This window comes from Malurus melanocephalus, unplaced genomic scaffold (genome assembly GCF_030028575.1).
Source record: "Malurus melanocephalus ecotype Western Australia unplaced genomic scaffold, MMel_1.1 scaffold_61, whole genome shotgun sequence".
Classification (NCBI taxonomy): domain Eukaryota; kingdom Metazoa; phylum Chordata; class Aves; order Passeriformes; family Maluridae; genus Malurus; species Malurus melanocephalus.
The window spans coordinates 597,847-614,603 of record NW_026623293.1 but is presented as its reverse complement, the minus strand read 5'-3'; the positions used below and the strand labels follow the sequence as shown (position 1 = coordinate 614,603).

The 16,757-nt window shown below is 36.7% G+C and overlaps 1 protein-coding gene across 1 annotated transcript in view; it reads left to right on the top strand.

Annotated features, from left to right (window-relative positions):
• Positions 1–16,757, top strand: part of PCCA (propionyl-CoA carboxylase subunit alpha) — a gene marked incomplete at its 5' end in the record, with an annotated part of 272,842 nt that overhangs the window by 202,558 nt on the left and 53,527 nt on the right. The window contains 2 exons of the mRNA XM_057366229.1: positions 247–345; positions 12,144–12,197. Coding sequence (XP_057222212.1) covers positions 247–345; positions 12,144–12,197 — 153 coding nt within the window. The remainder of the gene's footprint in view (positions 1–246; positions 346–12,143; positions 12,198–16,757) is intronic.

Here is a 16,757-nt window from a genome sequence, read left to right as displayed (position 1 = left end):
ACTTGCTGGAAATCACTTGAAACCTTGCTACTCAGAGGCAGCTGTTCACAGGTCCTTCACCTCTCCCCAGAGATAGCTGGAAGACTCTGTTGTTGGACCCTGTCTTTTATGGCAGAAGCAGTAAACATGACAGGTTGTTTGGGAGCCATCTGTTTTAAAATGGTTGCTGCTTTGTATGCAGTAATGAACTTGAGATCAGTTTTCTGTCTGTCTTCATAGTAACAGCCTTGTTTGGTGTCACAACAGGTGGAAGTTGATGGGATGAAACTAAATGTGACCAGCGAGTGGAACCTGGCTTCACCCTTGTTGTCTGTCACCATTGATGGCACTCAGAGGACCATACAGGTAATCTCACCAGCACRTCTTTGGGCATACAAATAACACTGAAATGTGGTGTCTAAGCTTGCTGCATCACAAAAATTATGTGATGTTGTACAAACAACGTAATGTTTCTACTTTGAGACAAATTCACTCCACTAAAGCTCTGGATGCACTCAAAGTTACTTACCTGGAGTTCTCAATATCTTGCTTTTAATGACAAGTTCCTTATTTAGAGAGAAATTTGCCCCAGCTTGTAGGCTCTCTTTACTTAGCAGCTTGTGAGGAGGTAGAATTTCTCAATCAYGTAAAAAATAAGAAATGTTTTACTGTAAAAAAAAAACAACCAACCAAAAAACTAATTGACTGAAACAAAACAAAAAAAAACCCTTCTAACCCACAACAAAAACCCACACGGRGGCCTACAGTAAAATCAGTCTCTTCCTCATGTTTGACTTGTGTGATTTTTCCTCTTTTGGGCCTTTGCAGTTTGAAAGTTACAGGGCAGTGCATCTCCCATGTAATATGGTTTTTATATGTTTTTAAGAAATGTGATTAGTTCCATGATTTGAGAAGATAARTGTAGAAAACATCCCATACTTATGCAGTTCTAAGAAAAAAGGACAAAAAAGGTTGAAGTGGTTGTATATTCTTTCCTACTGAAGACTTACTTTTTACTGTTTGAAACGAACTCCCAGCAACAGAGTGTGCTTTTATAAATGTAACCTCAGTCAGAATTTATATATTTGTTGACAAGTCATTTATTTACAATTATCTATCGATCCTGGTAATAGTGAAAAACAAATCAAAACTTCCTGAAATTACTTTTCTACATCTGACAGTATCTTATTTCCTATACATTTATCAGCCATACAATGGCCAGATTTCTCATAATTTACAGTGAAATGTGTGAATTTAGTTTTTCATTTTCATTTTCCAAATTATCCCTGGTAAATTACCCAACTGGAAATACTGATTTTGCTTTGATTGAATTTAAAYGACTACAACTTGAAAACAAAACAGTATTGTATCTTTCAAGGTTAGTATTGTCCGAGAGTGAAATTTTCATTATGTGCCCAAGTAAATTCTGGATTTAAATTTTGTAGATTTCTTGGGAGGTTTGTGCCAGCTTTAAGGAGTATATATATCTAAAATAGTTTTCTATTKGTAAGTGTGGTTTTGTTTTTTAATRTTTTAATGTCCATTTTGGTGCTATTTTATAAAATACAGTCCTAATTTTGAATAGGAAAAAATACCAATGTATGAATATGTAAAACCTGCCTAGGTGCAAGGTGTTATATTTAGAATGGATAATTGTATTCACAAGACCTCATTGCAAACTGTATTACTATATGACTGGATAACTAATAGTAGTAACAGTATTAAGCTAATAATAGTTGAATTGGCACATAAAATTAGTTTCAAAATTAATGATCCTATGATCTGTAGAAGCTTTCTTCTAGGAGCTGAGCCAGCAATAAGTGTTCCTTGCACTCCCTGAGTATGACCAAACTCAATGAAATACTGCAGATCTAGCCACAGCAACACTCATTGACCTGACTGCATGGCCTAGACAGCAGAATGTGGAATGAGCACATATGTTGTTTCTTTYTCAGATTTTATCTGCCTTTGCTTTTAGCAAAGAAACTCAGTAGCTTGAGAAGTTATTAATCTTTTAGTGCATATATGTAAATTTATGGGAACCTTAAACTTGACCTCTGATATTCGCTCGCTGGAATCAAAATTGGTTTTTTGGTTATATATTTCTGTAGACTTGCCCCACTGCAAGAACCAAATTAGACAAGTGTATTCCTGTAGGTCAATTTGTCTCCAAAAGCAATTGACCCCTGAGTCTTGAAGTATCTTCTTTCAGCAAAACTTAGCCCTAAAGCCATTTAAGCAACAAATATGGATGAATCAAATAATTCCAGCTGTGCTTTATTAATTTTCAGCCAATCTAATTTTTCTTCATAGTTGGTGTCATTCTTCTAAATTTGCTCAACCAAATACCATCTTTGTGAACATTTTATTTCTTTGAAGGTTTGATTTATGCACCTTTGGTTCGATCCTGCAGTCTGCCCCCAATCCAGCAAAGAGCTTAAGCACAGAAGCAGGAAATAAATAATTTTAAAATGTTTTGGTTTGAAATGTATTTATGTAAATTAGAGTCTAGGCATTCAAATTGTTGCATATCKGTTGCACGTTTTAGCAATTAAGCATGCTTCTGTATTCTCACTCCTCTGCTAAAGGCTCAATGAATATTAGAGCAAAGCAGAGCACCAACTCTGCTGCGAGTTATGAAGAGCCTTTGAATTTAAGACCCACATTTTCTAGGACAATTTCTAGAGTATGGGACCTAAGTGGTGGAGGAGAAGAATATGCCCTGGTCACAGTCTGTCTAGGGCATACCAGGGCACAAGAAGGATGTGTGGCAGGCCCCCTCCTCCTGCTTTTGTTTCCTGTGTGAGGAAGCCCATCTGTGTGCAGCAGATGGGAGCTGTGGAGTGCCTGGCCAGGTCCCCAGATGAGAGTGGGACCAGAACCCTGGGGTATCCTGCAGGTCCTTTGGCTGCAGCATAAGGGCTCTGAAATATTTGTGCTGCTTTGGATTAGTGTGAAATCCATAGGATATTATACAAAGTCATGAAGTGAAAACTTGGGAACGTTTGAGCAAGCGATTTCTGAGATGAAGTCTCCAGGGATGGGAGTGTGRGCATAACCCCATGGCATTTTTGTAGTACATGGGTTTCATCTTGGGGTTTTTTTGGTGGTTGTTTTTAGTAGTTCCTCAGCTAATCCCAGTTTCTCAGCATTTTCTCTACTTATGACTAGACTCTACCTCTYATTTGGTGAGACTGAATTTGACACATTGTGGAATGTAGGATTTTGTTCACCAAACAAATCACCTTTTTTTTTTGTACAGAAAAACTTCACCAAAATGGTTTCCCCTACTTGTTTCAAAAAACGATAGCGAATCAGATTTTGACTTACACCTGGCTATTATGAATTTGGACTTCGCCAAAAATCAGAGAGCTATAGGAATATAGTTACAATATATTGTTTTCAGAGTTGAAGGGATTGGGTTTTATTTAATTGCAAATGCATATTTAAAATATTCTTATATATAAACCAGGATTTGAATGTGATATAACCTTTTAAGCAATATTTAGAATTAAAATAARTGAATAATTGAAAGTCTTAATAATYACTGTGWAGAGTGAGTGGAAAAGGGGAGATTGATGTAAGTTGTGGAAAAAAAAACATAAGAACTCTAGTGTAAACTGGAAGGGAGAATGGTGCTCGGTATGATATCCTGGAAAGTAATGAGAGTTGGAAGGAAGAAAACAGGCATATTTTGGGACAATGAGGGAATTTTTACCCCTCTGTCTCTGCTCCCATACACAAGCTAGATTTTAGTGAGCCCTGTGCCTGCAGAAGATGCCTATGACCTSCTCTGTCTCCCAGCGCAAATGAGCTGGGGACCAAGTGGAAGGAAGGAATAAGCTGTCTTTTTCTGTAGAGTTTGAACATCTTTTATTCCTCATGGGAGCTAGAATCTAAAGGGACTTCAAGATAAATCAAGGAATACATGAAGTCCAGCAGATGGATTTGAACCTGATTGCAACTCTGTCCTTACTACAGTCAGGTTGCAAGTAGGTGCATTCTGGTGGAACACTGCACAGGAAGATCAGCTATCTSCAGAGTGAGCAGGTTGCTCAAGGAAAGGAATGCTTGTAGGAGGAGATCCTCAAATGCTCTTCGTTTTACCACTACTTGTTTGTGCAAGCTCTAAAAAAATCACCCCACTGACCATTCAGATTTTGAGGCTGCTCTATAGCAATGCTACGTGGACCAATTTTACARCTGCTTAGTGCTGTTAAATGCTGTGCTTTGATCCCGTCATCRAACACTCAGTTCATATTTAGGTACYTTTTACTTGCAGATAGTTCCCTGTAAAAAAAGGATGCTGAGCCAGAACCATAGAATGGTTTGATCTGAATATTGTCACCTTCTTTGCCAATGCTTTTGTACCCCTTAGTTCTATCATAGACATCCAGCCTTTTCCCTGCCTAATTGTTGKGCCCACAGCTCTGCTGTCTGAATATTATGAAACCTTCTACCCTTTAAAAGTAATGCAGRCATTCTGCCTGGACCCTGGAAAACATTTCATGGCTTTTGGCACCTTCAGCGAAGCAATTTTACAATGGCACTGGTGATACCTTCTTTTTCGTATTTGCTAGCTTTCAGAGAATTAGTCTCTGAACTGAAGCTCTGTAGGGTGTAGASAAAACTCAACTAGACAAGGTCCTGAGCAGTTCAGTATCACTTTGACATTAGTCTTGCTTTGAGCAGGGAATATGACTACCTGATTTCCAGAGGTCCCTTCCAGCCTAACCGTTCTGTGTCTCTGTTGGGCATCCCAAACTCTACAGTAAAAAGGTCTTTATCAGTCACAGCAAGGTGTAATTAAGAGAGTAATGGAGTTGCTAAACAAGAACATGATCCTGTAAAGCTGAAATCATCAGTCTCAAGCTTCAAGTGTTTTTGTGAATGAAATAGATGAAGATTTATCAGGGGAGCTTTCTCTACTTAGTGTTAAAAGGAATTCGGTGACGGCATCACTTATTTTTTCATTAAATTTATTTATTGCATCAACAATTGCAGCAGGAGTAGAATATTCTGCATCCTGGGATATGACAAATTTAAGTGCTTCTCTGATACAATGTTTCTTTAAATTATTATTTTGTTCTATAATAACAGAAAAAAAAATGAGAATGCTGTAGGTTATGAAGTCTTTGTTCCAGGGAAATGTGTGACAGGAGAACAAAGCCTATGCCCAATATTCATTCTCTTCAGCTCCTTAGAGACTTTTATAATACGTGTATTTTTTTTACTTTTTTAGGAAAAATTACTGKTTTTTTTTTATTTTGCTGTTTTGAGCTCTCAGATGTAATCTGTGATAATGATATGATATATTAGATAGGTTTTCAGTCTCAAGTACTATTACCTCAGCACACTCATTTCCTTAACCCTTGAAAATTATTTTGGGAAGGTTTAGTGAGCAGTGTTTCATGACTGCTTGACAATCCATTCTTTAGTGCTGTGCAATTACTGCACATACTCTGCTGTTGTCCTTCAATCATTAATTCAAAACTATTCTTGCTCGGATGTCTCCAGAAGACTGACTCAGAATGATCTGCAAAAGGGCAGGCATTTGGTTATACCTGCATTGTATTTTTGGGTAGAGAAGAGTCAGTGTGACCCCCAGTGCTGAATTCCTGGTGGCCCAGGTGGATTAACCTGTAGTTCACTCCCTGGTTTTCTTGCAGCCTGTTTCAGTTATGGCTAACCCAGCCAAATCTGATACAGATTTCTTGCCCGTGGTTCAAATGAAGAATATGTGAAGGGAACAGGAAGATTAAAGGAAATAAAAGATCATGCGAGTACAGCAGCAGAACTAAAAGCACACACCGCTGCCTTTACCGATTCTCTCATAAAAATGAATACATTTTCTTTCTTTCATTCAAGAAGAAAATGAGTGATCAACTGATAATTTTCAGTCAATCCCTCTGAAATGGGATTAGTTTTCTTCTATCTTACTCAAGATATTAATCAAATAACATTAGTTGTCATGCTATCTTATGCAATATTTTTTCCTCTTGGAGCTATACATTTTCAACACAACCAGTATTCAGGATGAGTAACTAGAAGGATTGTGTGTGCCCAAAGACCAAAGCATTGTATTCAATGCATTGTAGTTTTATGATATCTAAACCCTGAAATAGGATAAATGGTCCTCTTGAACTGGTAACACATTCAGAGACCAAAGGGGAAGGAAGAGGAGGGGCATAAGAGTGAGAAAGAACTATGGATCCTGTAAAGAATTTCTCTCAGGGCAGTCATAGACATGATCAGATCTAGAATCACATGTCAGGGGTTTGCCTGCATAATTCCCCCTTTACAGAAGCAGGATATATCATGGCATGCCAAAACAAGGGTGAAGCTTCCAGAAGTTCTAATCATTTTGTGATTTAATGTAGTAACAGCAAAAATTTAGAAGGTCACAAAGACTAAACTTCTAATTTTCGCATTGTTGTAAATCTTATGATGAAATTAATGTTCTTTAGATGAATTCTTTACCAACACCAAATAAACAGTATTTCCTGTGGATTTTTTTTTTTTGTTGGGGGGTTTGGTGTGGGCTTTTTGGTTGGTTTGTTTGTTTGTTTTTGTTAGTTTTAAAGCTTGTCATCTGCTTTATAACACCTCTCTACCTACCTGCCTGCCTACTTCCGAGGATTAAAAGAACGCATGAACATACTTGGAAGGCACTCTCTGTATATGTAATAGCACTCGAGCAGTGTTTTTAATATTAAAAAACTTTGCAAAAAGAAGTAATGAGTAACAGATACATTGGCTATCACATAAAGAAATATTGGGAGAGATCTGTTTCTATTTTTCTGCTTATGGGAGGACAGTAATTCCTAAGCCATCTACTGTAATTGAATCCCAGGCATTAAGAGAGCTTTTAAAAGTGATAATGTGCCTCAGCCTCTTAGAAACTGCACCTGCACAATCTTCTGTGTGGATTGATGCCCTGTAAGCCACTCACCCTGTGTTTAACATCTATATTTGTACTGTTTGGGATCAGATTCCATTTAGTCCCTGGAAAGAGACTGAGGTAGCTTGCAGCAGGTGTCAGGGAAGGCCAGTGTTTCAGATTCTGTCAGGCTTCCTTTTGATGGGAAAGACTGCTTCATCACTGTGCCACTTACATCAGTGTTACACATCTTTCTCATGTCAAAATGCTTCGCACCCAGCAGGACTCAATCACCTCTTCCCCCACCCCAGGGGTGACTGCTCCCCTTGTAAGACCCTGGAAAATGYGGACATGCCCTGAGGAAGAACAACTCACTGAGGCTTCATTTACTGTAAACTGAACTGAAACTGGTAATGGCTGTGGATAGAGCAGTGCACAGAATCAGGCCAACTTCCCATCTGTAGGTTAATGTTCTAAGGGRAGAGAATGGTGGCACCACTAGTGCAGAATGTTAAATTGTAAAAAAGCAGGGTGATTCCTGAAATGGAAAGGATTGYGAGGCCYAAGTCTGAACATATATCACAGTRTAGACAATCTCCAGCGTACRAGAAATCTTGGTCACATTGCTAGTCTGGGGTTAGTTACATCTGTTCGCTGGGATATTGCATGGTGAAAAGACAGTGCTGAAATGAAGTTCTGCTGTCTAGAAGGAGAGGGAAAAAGAGACTCAAATCACCCCTTTTTGATGAGAGGATGACTTAATGGTTTCACAGCTACTTCTGCAGCTTTTTCATCCTCTGTAAGCCAACTATGGAACTCCAAAGGTAAGGGCAACTTAGGTAGAAGACAGAGTGTTCCAGATGTCCAAGCATCCTCATGTACACAAAATCTCATAGGTTAAGTACTAGCAGATGAATCTGTTATAACTTTACAAGGTAAAATACTGTAGGGATCCTTTCCCCTGATTTCCCTATCATGGGAAGCATTTGTTTTTTAATTAAACCTATCTGGGGATGATTCTGGCCTGTATTTTGCTAGGCTGAATTTTCAAAAATKTGTAAGTATTGGTCGAAAAGCATTCTCCATTTGAAATTCCTGGGATAAGATGTTCAGAATTTCTGTTTGTGAGCAGTTGAAATTAAGCAATAGGGGCTGGGCTGCAAGAAATTCTGCATTTTGAAAAACAGCACCATGATGGGAAACTACCAGTGTTTCACTCAAAATTTTATCTCTAGCCAATCCATATATTTTCTGGGCTTGTAATTTTCTTTTTGGTTCAGCATGGTTTGCTACATGTTGTCCAACTGGTAATACAGTCGTGCCATTGAAAAAATAGCAAAATATGTTGGCTGAGTGACAGTGTGTGTGTTTTCTTTAAGAAATGGTCTCCAGCTTTTACTTTCAGCAAATAAAGCCAGTATACAGTAGTTCAAGATAAATGTGTTTGAGAAGTGTCTGTCTATCTTTATCTGGTTGCCTTTGCCAGTTCATACTAATTCTGGCTGTGGGGGATAGCACTACTTTTTCATTTGTAAGCAAAGCAAAAAACTGCTTTTGGTCTGTTGGAGTTTCTTTGGTTTTGTACCATTCACTCTCTGCAGCTGCTCYTTTCCAGTAGCGTGGAGAGTCTGAAAGATCAGAAAATATTCTAAGGTCTCATTGTAGTCCAACAATGTCTATATCAGTGAATAATGTCTTTCAGTAATATATTTTTTGTTTTCTTGAGCTGCTTTATCCTTTTTCATGTAAAGGTTGTTATCATTTTTATCTTCAAGTGCTCATCCACTGCAGGCTTAATGCAAAGCTGAGTGTAACCCTACTGCATCTTACAATGAATAGATCATTGATACCCAACTAAGTGGAAATAATTTTTTATGGCAAAGCAGAAGAAATTAAAGTCATATCACACTAACCTTCTGTAATTTACTGGGATTTGCAGATTAAGATGATTATTTGTGAATGACTGTGGTAGAGCATACACAGGATAAAGGAGGAGAATCAAGGACATTTTTCATGTTGGTATACACTTGTCTGTTTTTACATGTGAGCATAAGCATTTTGTTTGCATATACATAGCATATGCAGAATAACATACTGTAACCTGTGTGTGTAAAAATACAAATAATATTTATGTAACACACACACATTTGACAGCTTTGATACTGCAGATGGATTTTTTGAAATTGTGATTTTTTTTTCAGATTTGATTTAGCTTGTTACTTTCTCATAAGGAAAGAAAAATATACTTTTAACTCACATAATGCTAATTAAGTTAGTCTAAAGCTCTGTCCACTGAATCAACCAGAAGAGCATTGGTTATATCTAATATCGCATAATTTATGTCAACAATGTAATTTTACTGTATTRGCAGGTAAACACATGGGGATGTTTTGTCTTTGAAGAAATGATAAACTTCCCTGGCCTTTTAGGTGTAAAGCTCCCAGCAAATAATTTGCAATTTATTAGGAAAGCAATGACAATGCATATAATTAGCTATTCTCTATTGTTACCTCTATTTGATTACTTTCCTGCTATCACATGCAATATGAAACCATCTATTATGAGGTATAGAATATGTAAATATCTAACTTTACAAGAGAAACTGGAGACTGGTCCTTTTTCTAAAGAGGTGGGAAATAAAAGAATAATTGTTAACCATGTCCTTTCATTTTCTTGAAAACATCAATTACACTTACAAATCCCAGAAACACAAGCCCGCCAGTGGAACAGAAATAACTCTTTTCAGAAAAAATCTAATCACATCTAATAGCTGAAATTTATTTACAACTGTAATTTGAAACATTAATTATGATAATGTTCTGACTTCTTTTGTAATGCTGTTCTCAAAAGCCTGGCAGTTCTCTGGTCTTGCTGTAGCATATGTTTTGTGACTTGGAACATTTATCTACCTTTCTTTCTTATTTTTGTTTTTTTTTTACATATACCCTAGAGTGAAATTTCTTTTTCTCCTCTGTTTGTTAACTATTTCCTCACCTTCCCCATTATTTCCCCCCAACTATTGCCCTCCTCCCAATGTTAATTTAAGAGATGGATTTTAGTGTTTATACTGACTTTTAATGTGATGAACACTGTATGTAAATCTCTGTATTTTTAACACAGCAAAGAGTAGCATGAGGAATTGCTGTACTGTGATACCAGTGTGCTCCGTCTTGAGCCTGAGGCTTTAGAAGGTCAGGTGCCTCCGTTGTATACGTATTTATTTGACTTTATTAAATTGGTTATTAAATTATTTTTAAAGGGCTTGGTTTTTACTATGCTAGTTTATTTGGCTGCAAGTGAAGAAARTCTGTGTGAGGAAATACTTTAATGATTTGTTTTTCATTTGTAAAAAGTAAGTCAAGTTGTCAAGATACCTAGCTTTACTCTGAAAGCCTTTAAAGAAAATGACAAAAGAGCTCTATTTTTCTTTTTGTTTTGTTTTTTAAGTTGTGTTTTTCTGTGTGACAGGGAGATTAGCCAAAAAAATGGAATTTTTATTAGGACATGAAAAGGTCTCTAATGACCCTTGAAAGCGGACAAAAGGGTAGCACAATAAGTGACAGAACTCTAACRAGGGTGGAGGGCATTCCAGGAAAAAAAGAAATTAAATCCTTTAATTTTTTTCGGCTTGCCATTTTCTGACAGCTTATCAAGTGGTTGAGACTTGTTTGTTTTGGCATGCTGTTCATTCATTGTAGGCAGCCGGTACTTTGTTCTTCTTTGTGGTTTCCAAAACCTGATTGTGTTTATCCTAGACTGTGGGAAAAGTGTATATTCCTGTTTCCTTTATAAAAGTAAACGTCAGGTTTTGTATGAAATTTTATTTCCCATATTTTCCATTCCATTAATCATTATTGTTGAAATATGTCAGGCTCTGGCACATCACCCTTTGTTTTCATATGATTGTACAGATTGCAATGTCAGTGTGTGACCTGTTAAGTCAAAAAATAAGCATATTTGGGCTGTAGTAATTATTACTTCATAAAGTGTAGCTGAGGAACATGCACCATTAGTGAAAAGGGACCAGGATTTAATTTATTGCTATTAAAATTGTTTTGGGGGATATCTAGCTATTGTTGCGTAGCACTTTCTCATTTGGTCTACGGAAGACAAGACTTAGGGGAGCCATGATAAGAGCTCTTTGTATACCTGTAGGTAGCTGTAGAAAGGAAGAGAATAATCTGTATTTCCTGTGTCTAATGAAAAAGAGGAAAAATAATATGTCTAATGAAGTAAAGTTTATTTTAATCAAATATTAAGGAAAAGCTTCCTAATGGTAAAGATGCAGAACACTGGGATAAATTGCTTAGGGAGACTGAAATTTTTGCAATTGAAAGATTCTGAGAATGAGTTAGAAAGACATCATTAAGGAGTGATGCAGGTGTGTTTTGACTCTGCTGGGAGTCCTAAGCTAGATCCGTCAAGATCATTTGCAGCCCCATTCTTAGGATTTTTCATCTTGAAAATGCTGAAGACTTCTGTGCATAYATCCTTTGTAATGATACTTCTCAGATCTGTGCTTTGGTACTTTTATGTCCACTTGGCGTGGACATTTACAGATCTCTGTGTAAAATTAGGGCGTTCCATAACACTAGGGACTTAGTGGGCTATAGTTTAAACAGTAGGAACTAAATGTGAGAAAAAACTTCTAGGAGAAAACAATTCACAGGAAGAAAGAATTCTTTATAYGTTTTGCATATTTAAATTRTGTTTAATACTGTGTGAAACCAGTARTGTATTTTCTCTTGCATTGTCTTGYGGCTTACTGACAATGTAATATTTGAAGACTGTTTAATAACTTCAATCAACTCCTGAACCACAGTAGGTGACCAGACATTTCATAAGGTCATTTTTTTTTCTGTTTTCAAAGTAGCATCATTGGAGGTTTGCATTTTAAAAAGAGATTAAAATGTCTCTCATTAGGAGAGAATGAAGATAATACTAAATGTGAGTAACAGGAATACAGAGTCACAGACGTTTAGAGATGGCAAAAGCCTCATTATTCATGACATTAGAGTACAAGGTTGCTCTGTGTTGTACTTGGCTATATTTGTCTTCATTGTTCTTCAAAAATAAATTTTATTGAGTTGACTGAGCAAAAACCTAAATTTGTAATGAAGTATGTTTTAGACTTCTAATACTTCTGTTGAAGGAAATGATTTTATCCATTTTATGTATAGCTTTGTGTATTCAATTATTTTTGATTACAGTGATATGACAAAGAAAATGGAATGGTTACAAATTTTGAGTTGGTTTAATCAATTGTTATGATTATGTTTTTCAGCGCATTTCCCGGAATGCCTCTGGAGAGACAAGCATTCAGTTTCTAGGCACAGTGGTAAGCATGTGATAACTGTATTATCAAGAGTTGGGTTGGTAGAAGAATATAATGTAAACAGAAAGTACATAAATTAATCTTTTTGTACATTTACACTTGTAGTTATGGTGTTTAGTATTATGTGTAAATATTCTGAGCTTAACAAGCAAGTGTAGGCCAGCTGAAGCTAACTTCCAAGGCACAGTATCTGTGTTCTGCCTTTCTGTTGGCACAAGTCTGCATCTGTTTTGTTTAGAGGGGATTTTAAAGTAACTGATTGTAGGTTTGTAAGCCTATTGCAATATACTGATGTTTGATCCACATCAGGATCAAACCCACTCTTCCTCACTTCATCAATTTTCTGGTCTCTATTGCTTCACTGTATCACATATCCCTATAGCTCAGAGTGGGTCAGTAACTGTCTTAGGAAAAGACTGTTTAGTAATGCAAAGTGTTCTGTTCTTTTCTCACTCTAGCCAGATTTGGTAGCTCTGTAGTTCTCTCAGATTTTGTTTRCTGAATAGAAGTATGTCTAAAATTCTAATCAGATTTCATACCCTTAGATGGAATTTACTCAATAAAACAATTACGTGGAGCAGTAACATATAATATAGAAACTAAAGTTTTGTGTTAGGTAATGGGTGTYTATAAACATTTATGTGATTGAAGCTACTTCCAGCTCTGTGATTTGCAAGAYTAAAATGTAGTCATTGAATTTTTCCAAGTTCCATATGTATCTAAAAGTAGTCCTGAAAACAGCATAAAATTGAAGTATCATGTGAAGTGAGTTGCCCTGCTTGCTGCCAACAGATTTCATTGCAGTGATATTAACAGTGAAACATTCAATTTAGAATTTGGTCCTAATATCTTTGTGCACTATGTGTTTTGGACATAAGTGGATTAGGATTGTATATGATTGTGCTTTCATTCTACTACTTGGGATTAGTTCTTCTATGTCACCATTGTTTGTAAGGTGTAACATGGTAAGGTAATAAGAATACCTTGCATTTATGTTTTTACCTTACATATTGGATTTTAGAAATGAAAAGTGCCCCTAATATTTTTTTCATTCCTGTAAATACATCTCTGTGTATGTGTATGTGTATTTATTTGTCTTAGTCACAAGAGGAGTGGCAGTGACATAAAGGCATAAAAATGAAGTTTTGTTCTGCAGTGTTGTATTTATGATGATGCTTCAGCTCTGGAGTTGCRGCCTAGATGAGATTGCTGCTCATCAGATAGTCTTTGTGTGAGAAGAAAATAATTACTCCAAGTAGATAAGATGTAAACACAAAWGCAACTTGATAATAGTGACTAGATTTTAAYTGATTTCTCTGTAAGTSWGTSCTGTAGCAGMGAAAATTCTGATTGTRTATTTARTGACATTAAATATTAAATCTGTTGYTCAAATTAGATCTGAAAAGATTTTGTATTCATTTGTTAGAAGTGCCCCAAAGTCTCACTTAGAGACCAGAACTCATGTTGTGGGCCTTATGCAACAGGAAAGGATTATAAAAGAGGGAAAAGAACTAATGTGCTTTTAGCTGTAAAAAAAAAARGATGATGAAACAGCTAATGGATTGCAATATATGTTGGGTCTTACTGACTAGCTCATGTGTGTTTATTGAATCCTAGTTATTTGGGGAAATCAAGTATGTGATTACAACTAAAATTCTCAGGAGGACTAAACAGAAAARCCTTTGGTACTCTGAGATTTTTTTATATAATATAAATTATGCACATCCTGCTGATCAAACCCAGAGAGAGAACTTCAGCAATCAGGGTAGAGAAGCAKTAATGAAGTTTGCTTCTCAGGGTTTGCTCCAATACCAGTTTTCCCATAGAATCCAAGGCAGAGTCTGTGCTGTGCCTCTCTCAGTTCCTCTAGGCTGTTGTCCTCCTTTCCCCCAAATTTTGCTATTTTATTTGTCCTTCRCTCCTTCAATACCCTTGTACTATTCTGATTTCAACTTAATACACTCTGTTTAGGTGATGGGGGAAAGATAAAAGGTAAAATTATATCTCCTGAAAATTTGGCTCATATAGATACACACATATAGGCTGTGTATGTGTACACATACATWAATGAAAATGTAAAACAAAGAAAACATTATCTTAATGAAGGCCCTAGAAATACATTTTGGGTTCACCATTACATGTCTCTTACTAARCTGTTGCTAASTGCAGTTGACTTAGGAAGTGTTTARAAGGAATATTTAGCAGCAAAAGGCTCTTGATTGCTCATTATTATTATTATTATTATGTARTGTTATCAGCATAATAGCYTCCAAAATTATTTCTCTACTCTTTTCTTTTATAGCAGCAAACATAAAGGATAACTTTGAGCATTCTGTGTTCCTTTCAATCAGGGCAAATGTTTTGCTTCCACTGGTACCAGGCAGCATGGTGCTTAATGGAATGTACAGACCACTGACGTGTCCAACAGAAAATATTTTTAGAACCAGCTTGTAAGGAGCACAGCTTGCCTGGCCTGTCAGGAAGGCATCAGATTCAATAAATGGGTTCACTTGATTTTTTGACATTGGGCAGTAGAAATAACTCTGTTACTGAACTTTTTCAAAACACAAGCTTCTGCTTCAGGAAAGCAGCTGACACACTGAGGGGAAGTGAAAGCTGTGCTTCTCTATTAGAAATATCCTGGCTGTTCTGGGTAGTTAGGTGGAGGACAGAGAAGACTGCATTGCAGATGAAAGACAACAGTATAATATGAATTTTGCTGCATAACATATGGTAAACATCTGGACAGTAAGATGAATGGTTCTGTCAGTTTAACAGCATATTTCTATTATTTTAGAGAACAGGAAAAATCATGTTGCTTTCTTCAGTGACATCATAGCTATGAGTACATAGTGTTAGCATTGCTTGGCTGTTTACATGGATTTGTAATAATGTTTTTGTTTGTTTCTGATCATGTGTAGAAATTCATTGCTACTTGAGCATTTCTCTTCTCTCCAAATTGTAGTGATATTAGATGGCTTATTTTCTCCAAATGGTTTGTTGATAGAGGGTTGTGAGTCTCAGTTATTATAGGGACTCATGCTTTTGGTAGATGTACCAAGATGTTTCTGCCTGAGGAACAAGCAACTTGTAGATGTAAGAAACAGTTTTAGAATGAGAAATTGCACTGGTTTGGTTTAATTTTCTTTTGATGATAGCATTTTGAGTCCTGATTAAATTATTGAAGAGGACATCCTGGGTTATTTTTATAACTGAGATTTTTCATGAGTTTTTGCTCGTTTGTCCCCTCTGATGAAGGTCAGTAGATGTGGGCTACTGATGGAGTCCTGCTATTTTGCCATATATTCAGATAATATATTTATTAATAGCATTGCCTTAACAACAAGTGATCTGGTTGTGTTATATAYTGTATAAAGAAAAAGGAAACAGGATAGTACATGATTCACATTAATGTCCAAAACGGAGCCCAAAATCTAGAATACAGGAAATAAGGAAGCAGTCCTTTATGGGCTGTGTGTAGGCAGCTCACAGAAGTAGGTTTGTCAAAAGTGTAGAATCACAGAATTGTTTAGATTGTAAAAAGACCTTCAAGATGATCAGTTCCAAYCATTAATCCAGCATTGTCAAATCCACCACTAAAGYATGTCCCCAAGTGCCATGTTTATAYATCTTTTAAATATCTTCAGACAGTGACTGCACCACTTTCCTRGGAAACCTGTTCAATACTTGGCAACCTTTTCCATGAAGCATTTTTTCCARATACCCAATCTGGACATCCCTTGGTGCAGCTTGAGGCAGTGTCCTCAACTCCAGCTTYCTAAATGACTCCAGCTCCTTGAGCTGTGCCTCACAGGACTTCTTCAYTAGACATAACGATCATATGAAATAGATACATAAAATCTATAGAAAAACAATAATATCTATACACACAACTTCTGCTTGAGCTTGTGCTTCAGCCTCAGCAGTTCAAAAAACTGGATGTTTGAGTAACTCAGGGGATCAAAGTCCACCCTTCATTCCTGTCTTTCTAATTACCCTCCCGTTTCTGTTGTGTCTTTTGTCTTTTCGTTCCACCTTCTGTTCTCTTATGTGAGAGGAATGTTTTTTGCTGGCCCACTGCTGGCCAGTGTTATTCAGGCCTCTCAGCTAGACTTCAGCAATGAAATACGTCTGGGCAGGCAGCCTTTAACACCAAGAAAGCTGCAAGTATATAGAGAACTGCAGATTGTTGTGCAAGCATTAAACATTTTCTAGACTGTGTGCARAATTTCAAATAAAGAAGTTGTGTATGCTCAGATAATGAGCAGCCTGGCTCCATCACATCTGTAATGTCATTGTCAGCTTTGGGCTGCAGGCCRTGCCTGACAGTGATGCTCTGCTGACCCACTGGAACACTTGCCACAAAAGCGACAGTCCCTATCCTCTGCTCATCATTTTTGCTGTTTCTTTGATCTTCTCCAACATCAGAGTAGAAATATGAAGAGTTATTTTTTTTCCTCCGAGGAATGATGAAAGAACATATACATGACATAGTGCTCAGTATGTTACTTAACTATATAAGGGAACGAAATATAGGAACCTACGTGAAAAGATTGGAATTAC